Raw genomic sequence first — 7,062 nt, 5'->3', positions numbered from 1 at the left:
CATGGTGATGCCTGCCTCGTAGAGGGCCACCAACACTCCCCGCTGCCGTGGGCCCGCCAGCTCGGACACGTGGATGCAGCAGGCCATGGAGGAGAGGGAGATGGCAAAACCAGCCACCGAGCGGCCCAGAAGCAGCCAGGCCAGGGAGCCGGCCAGGCCCAGGCTCAGGCTGCCTGCCAACAGCACCAAGTTGCTCCCGAGGATGGCTTGCTTCCGGCCATAGCGGTCGATGAGGCAGCCCCCTACCAGGGAGGCAAGGAGAGCCCCCAGGAGCAGGCTGCCCACCAGAAGCTCCTGCTGTGAGCAGCTCAGCCCGAAATCAAGCTGCAGCGGCAGCAGGGCACCCGATATGACTGCCAGTTCATAGCCAAAGGTCAGGCCACCCAGCAAGGACACCGAGGCACACAGAGGCAGGAGGAGTGAAGGTCGGCCTGAAAAACAAAAGTGATGGGGTGGGTGCAGAATGTGTCCATGCCAGACCATCCAATCGTCCATCCGTCTGTCCCTTTCCATCTGTCCAGCCCTCCATCTCTCCATCTATTCACTCATCTATTTGTGTATCCCTCTATATATCCATCTATTCATTTATTCATCCGTCTATCCATATACCCACACATGCACGCACGCATGCATCCACTTCTTCCTTTATCCTTCATCCATCCCTTCATCCACTTCTTTCTTCATTCATCTCTCCCTCCATCCTTCCTTCCATCCATCTACCCATCCATCCACTCCTTCCCTCACCCACCCACTCCTTCCCTCACCCACCCACTCCTTCCCTCACCCACCCACTCCTTCCCTCACCCATCCACTCCTTCCCTCATCCATCCACTCCATCTGTTCATCCAGTTATTGATCAATTTACCCATCCCTTCATCATCCACTCCTCCGTCCACCCACCTGCTTCATCCACCACATATTCTTCCATTCATTGGTCCACTCATCTACCCCTTAATTCACCCAAACATCCATCCATTTATTGATCCATCTATCCAAAAATATATTCATCCACCCGTCATTGTATTCTATTCACTATTTACCCAGATACACACACACACACCCATCCATCCATTCATTCATCCATCCAACCATTCAAAAAATTATCTGGCATCTACAGCACACTAGGCTGTGTTCTTGGGGCTGGCAATACAGTGGTGTTTTCAAGGACCTGACATTCTAGTAGAAAAAGGCAGATAATAAATGAATAGGTGATAGGTGTCATTAAAAAAAAAAAAAGAGCAGGTAATGCCGGGAAAGACTGAAGGCAGGGGGAGAAGGGGACGACAGAGGAAGAGACGGTTGGATGGCATCACCAACACAATGGACATGAGTTTGAGCAAGTTCCAGGAGTTGGTGATGAACAGGGAAGCCTGGCATGCTGCAGACCATGGGGTCGCAAGGAGTCGGACACAACTGAGCGATTGGGCTGAGCTGAAAGGGGGTTGAGAGCAATGGAGGGGTTCTGTTTTAAATAGGGTAGCCAGACAGCTAAGGCATCTCTGAAGAGGGAAAACTGGAGTAGAGATCTGAATGAAGTGAGGGTGGAAGTCATGTCAAGTATGGGAGAAGAACATTCTAGACAAGGGAATAGCAGAAACAAAGGCTCTGAAGCTGGACAGTTTGGGGCATATTTGAAAAATAACTATTAATAGCTAATACTCCTATGGTACTAAGTACCAGGCTCTGTTTTAAGGGCTTTACATGTATTTACTCATTTAATTCTTACAACAACCTTAAAATCTACTATTATTAGCATCATCCTCCAAGGCACAGAGAGGTGAAGAAACTTTTTCATGCTCACACAGCAAGTGGCAAAGTTGATGTGACTAGAGAGTTCAGGCTTTTAATCATGGCCTATTGAGCAAGGAGGCTGGAGTGGCTGGAGATCAGTAAGTGAGAGTAATGGGTGATGAGGTAGGAGAGGTAGGCAGGGGCCAGATCAGGAGGACACTGACAGATTTCACTTTCAGTGGACTCTAGGCACTTTTTTTTTTTTAATCAAACTCTTAAAATGTGGCCAGTGTAACTGAGGAACTGTGGTTTTAATTTTATTTAATTTTAATTAAGTGTAAAAATAGCCACATGTGGCCAGCAACTACTGTACTGGCAGAGTAGCTAAACAGGTTGCTCTTAATTTTTAATTCACATATTTAAACAAATATTTCTGGAAGCATCTAGAGTAATCCAGACATATCTGCCTCACCCACCCCCTACCCTGGACCTGACAAGAACATTCGTAACATTGTAGTCAGATTTATGGAGTATTTGCTCTGGACCAGGCACTGCTTTGAGCCCTTTTCGTGGACTAGCTCATTTAATTCTCACCACAACTTTATGAGGTGGGCTTTTGTATTGTTTATGAAGGAGTAAACTGATCGCCATGCTCCTCAGGTGGTGCTAATGGTAAAGAATCCGCCTGCCAATGCAGGAGATGCAAGAGACCTGGGTTTGATTGGGAAGGTCCCCTGGAGCAGTGAATGGCAGCCCACTCCAGTATTCTTGCCTGGAGAATCCCCATGGATGGAAGAGCCTGGCGGGCTAAAGTCCATGGGGTCACAAAGAGTAGGACATCGCTGAGCAGCTGAGCACACACATACAAACCGATTATCAGAGACACGAAATGACTTGCCTAAGATGAAGAGTATTAATGGTAAGTAGCTTGTTGAGATTCAAAGCCTGGCAGTCTGGTTCCACAGTCTGTACCCTTAGGTACTCCAGTATAAAACCTTGGCAGAATAAGATTTCACTGTTTTCTCACTTCTGCCTCACCCCATCTATGTTAGGCAATTTTTGTGCAGGGGCGGGGAGAGGACTTTCATGGGTGGAGGAATCACCTCCCCCCACCCAGCTCATTTTTCTCCGCATCACCTCTGCCCCCCAGGAAACAACCCCCTACCATTCCCTGGCTGGCCTAGTCCTTCCTCTTCATGACCATCAACCAACATCCTGGGGACCCAGGTCCTGCCCCTTGTCACCCCCTTCTGCTCCACCTCCCTCAGTTTCTAGAGTTCACTGCCAGAAGGGAAGGTTCGTCCAGGCAGTGAGGCAATGTGAGGCAATCCCATGCAAACACAGAACTTTTCTGCCATGTCCTGGGTTCTTCTGGAGGTGAATGGGCACCCAGCCAAAGGGCCAGGGCCAAAGCTAACCGTCCACAGGTTCCACCGGAAAATGCTGAAGGACAGACTCAGGCCTCAGTGGTAAGAGCAGAACAGCAACAGTAAAGGAAGATCAAACAGTAATACTAACAAGTGTCACTGACAGGGTGTCTCCTCTCTGCAAAGACTCCAGGTGCCTTCTCTCAAGTCACCTTGGTGACAACTCTAGGTGGTACTGCTCTCATTACCCCCACTTGACAGATGGGGAAACTAAGGCTCAGATTCTAAGTGTTCTGTGAGAAACAAAGTGTTCTCACAGCTGGGAAGCAACAGGATCAGGACTCAAATGCTGTCCCATCTGACTCCCAAACCCACGTATTTAAGCTTTCCAAGGCTCCCACCACCTGCTCTATTAAGTCCTAATTCATTAGCATGACCTCCCAGTCCCTGCATGAGCTGGTGGCCCCAGCCTACCTCCTTGGCCGCCTCTCCTCTCCACCCCTACCCCCACCCCTCCGACACACCCTGCAAACACTTGTTTCCAGCACACATCATAGAGTTTCATGCTGCTCTGCCCTCTACACGACCTGGTCCCTCTCTTCCCGACCTCTGTTCCCCAAATGCTCACTCATCTTCCTCAGTCCCAGTTCACCTCCCTGAGGGGCTCTGGTAATACACATTGTGATTTGGCCTCAGTCCCCTGTGCTCTGTGGGGAGCTGCCTTCACCTCTCCTGTCTTCATCTCTCAAGTCTCTGGATCTGGGTGGACTTGACCTCCCCACCTCCAGCCCCCATCACCTAGCTCCAGACGTTGTGTCTGTGACCCAGATCTGACTACCTAGCAGGTTCTCCGGCCTTGGGCAGTGGTGAATGCCACGTGGCTGACCCTGAGCCAGTGAGAGACAGTCCAGCCCAGGGTGGTTGCTAAGGGGTTCTGAGCTGGTAGTTTACCTGCCTGGAGCAGCTGAGGGTCATCTTTCCCTAGCAGGGAATCCTGACTACACTGCCTGAGCTCCTAGATCCACCCATGCCTGAAGCTGTGGATTTTTCCTGGACCAATAAATAAGCACTTTTTTTTTTTCCTGGTCAAGCTAGTTTGACAGAGACTCTAATTCCTGTACATCTTCCTCAACTTTCCAAGTCATATTTTTCTCTTCCAGCCAATTCTGCTTTCTTCTGCATTTGCTTAAGTAATCGTGAAATTGATGTGTTTTCCTTATTAAACAGGACATGATGAGAACAGAGACTTACTGTCTCCGTGTCTCTAGGCCCCAGCCCCACCCTGAAACCTAAGATGGGCCAATTAAAGCTTCTACTGAGTGAATGAAAGATTGAGTCCGGATCCACGGCAGTATCTCTACATCCCATTCCAAGGACTGTGTCAGATACATTTGAACTTAATTTAATGCTCTAGAGCAGCCAGAGAGATCCTATGATAGCCCAAGTCAGGCCACATTATTCTGCCCAGAGCCCTCCAAGGCTCCTCTTTCTCTGTGAAAAAAGCCAAAGTCCTGACAGTGACCTTCAAGGCCCTATAGGACCTGCCTCCTCTCGCTGAGCTCCTGCTGCACCAGCCTCCTTGCGGTTCCTCCTCACTCCATGCCCGTCTCAAGTCAAAGCTTTTTACCAGGTCTCACCTCTGCTGGGAAAGCCTTTCCCTCCATTTCAGCGACCCCACCCCTGCTTCCCTCTGGTCCTGCTCAAGTATCACCTTTTCATGAGGCCTTCCCTGGTGCTCTACTTAAAACTGCAAGTTCCCATGGCATCCAGCGCTTCATATCCCACTTTGCTGCTTGTTTTCCTCCATGGTACTTGTCATCATCTGAAATAACTATACATTTTACATATTTGGGGGGGCTCAACAACCAGAATATCAGCCCTAAAGGGACATGAATTCTTTGTGAGTTCTCAGTTGTCTCCTGATGCTGGGGACAGTTCCTGGCATACAGTGGACACTCAGTAAATACTGGCTGAGTAAACACATGATTGAATGAATGCGTGAATTCAGGACATAGGGGATCCAGACAGAAAGGATTTGGGCTCTTGAGTGTCTTGGTGGATTCAGGGTCTGGAAGTGGCCATGGATAGGAAGTGGAGTAAATCCTGGCCTCCAAATTATGACAGCCCAGCCTGAGTTTAGGTAGTAGATGGTTCAGCAGGTAAACAATCTGCCTGCAATGGAGGAGACACAAGAGATGTGGGTTCGATCCCTGGGTCAGGAAGATCCCCTGGGGGAGGAAATGGCAACCCACTCCATTATTCTTGCCTGGGAAATCCCATGGACAGAGGAGCCTGGTGGGCTACAGTCCATGGGGTCGTAAAAGAGTCGGTCAGGACTGAGCGACTAAACGACTCCCTTTCTATGGATTGTCTGTCTAAATATAGTATGTGAAACTGGCTCACGCTGGATGAAGTCCCTCAGTTCTTGAAAGCAGAGCTTCCCAGGGGAGAGAATCAAGGGGCAGGTGGAGAGGAAAAACCCAGGTCATGGCTGCACGTCACCAGCCGCAAGTCGCAGGGCACCTTCGGTGAATGACTCTAGAGCAGCCTCTCAGCCAGAGGCACAAGGAACTGGATCCCTCCCTGGCCAGAGACCTGCCGTGGCTTCCCTTGCAACTCCAGGGAAAAGCCAGGGGTGAAGCTGACCCATGCAAATATCTTCACCCAGATGGCTGGCTTCCAAGTGTCCTATCAACAAGTGATATAAGTGAGACTGTTGTTGATACTATCAGTCAGCTCACTTCCTTTTCCAGAAGCCATACCTGTAGCAGCTGCCTTAATTCCTGCATTAACCCTGTGTCACAGACACTGGTGCCGTTCCCATTTTACAGCTGAAGCAACTGAGGCACAGAGAAGTAAGGACATTTGCCTAGGGTGAGAGTTTATCAAGTCACAGAGCAGATTCTGAACTTGAGTAATCTGACTCCAGAGTTCCGATGTTGGGTGTGATTTAAAAAAAAAAGAAATCTCACGTTAACGGACCATTTACCATGTGCAAGTGGTATATGGAGTATTTAAGTTCATATTCTCATGTCATTCACATGGCTTCCCTGTGATGGGGTGTTTCCTGGTGACTGTTTTGGAGATGCGGAAACTAAGGTCAGAGAAGTTAACTACCCTGTCCTAGATCAGGATGCACCTGGGAAATGGGAGAATGAGGGCTGGAAACCCCCCACCACCCGTCTTTCTGATCCCCCAAATCTACATACAGGTCCACTGAGTCCCCCACCCCCAAACCAATGTCTGCCAGGTGGATCAATGATTGACCTTTTGAGGCTTCTGAATCCAGAGAGAAAAACACAAACCTTAGTCCCCCGGAGCAACAAAGAAGTTTCCTAATCTTCCCCCGCCCCCCACACCCCGCCCCCACTTTCCTCTATCTCCCGTCTATTAGGCATCTGACAGCAGAGGTTTTTGTCTGTTTTGTGTAGAGCAGCATCCCAAGCCTAGAACAGTGCCTGGAGAGAAGTGCTCAACGAATCCATGAATGAGTTTGCTCCTTTCGGAGCCTCTTCTTCGTCTGCAGAATAGGAGCAATTTCACTCGTGGGACGCTGCAAGGCTTCAAGCGGTCAGGAGAGGGTAGGGCCCCAGAATAAGCTCCTGGTATCAAGTTAAGGAGCCCTCTCAGGTCACTTTTTTCTGGGCAGAAAGGAGCGTGGAAGGAAGTGGGCCCAAGTCCCTTCCCAGCCCCCAGCCAAGGCCTGCTGTCCCGGCGGCCACCCGAGTGGGCGGTATCTGGTCTGGGAGCGGCAGCGGCGTGCAGAGGGTGCGCGCGCGCAAGGATGGGGTCGCGGGGCTTCCCGGTCCGAAGCCCCCCTCTGCCCGCAGCGCCGATCGCGACTTACCCATGGTGACCAGGGCTCCCGAGGCGAGCGGGGAGCGCCGGGGGACTGGGTGTGCATCGCCCCCGCCGAGTCCCTGTCTCGGCAGCCGCAGCCGGACAAACTTTCCGGCCCGCCTCC

At 50.6% G+C, this 7,062-nt stretch overlaps 1 protein-coding gene across 1 annotated transcript in view; it reads right to left on the bottom strand.

Annotated features, from left to right (window-relative positions):
- The window catches only part of SLC2A10 (solute carrier family 2 (facilitated glucose transporter), member 10), a 13,134-nt gene extending 6,081 nt beyond the window's left edge, over window positions 1-7,053 (bottom strand). Inside the window, exons 1-2 of the mRNA XM_010835117.1 lie at window positions 6,946-7,053; window positions 3-431 (exon numbers count right to left, since the gene is read on the bottom strand). Coding sequence (XP_010833419.1) covers window positions 3-431; window positions 6,946-6,949 — 433 coding nt within the window. The 5' untranslated portion in view covers window positions 6,950-7,053. The remainder of the gene's footprint in view (window positions 1-2; window positions 432-6,945) is intronic.
- Window positions 7,054-7,062: the final 9 nt, after the last annotated feature.

The sequence above is a fragment of the Bison bison genome, unplaced genomic scaffold, assembly GCF_000754665.1.
Source record: "Bison bison bison isolate TAMUID 2011002044 unplaced genomic scaffold, Bison_UMD1.0 scf7180017864038, whole genome shotgun sequence".
In the NCBI taxonomy this organism is placed as follows: Eukaryota; Metazoa; Chordata; class Mammalia; order Artiodactyla; family Bovidae; genus Bison; species Bison bison.
The sequence above is the reverse complement of the archived record's forward strand: the minus strand, read 5'-3'. Positions and strand labels throughout refer to the sequence as shown.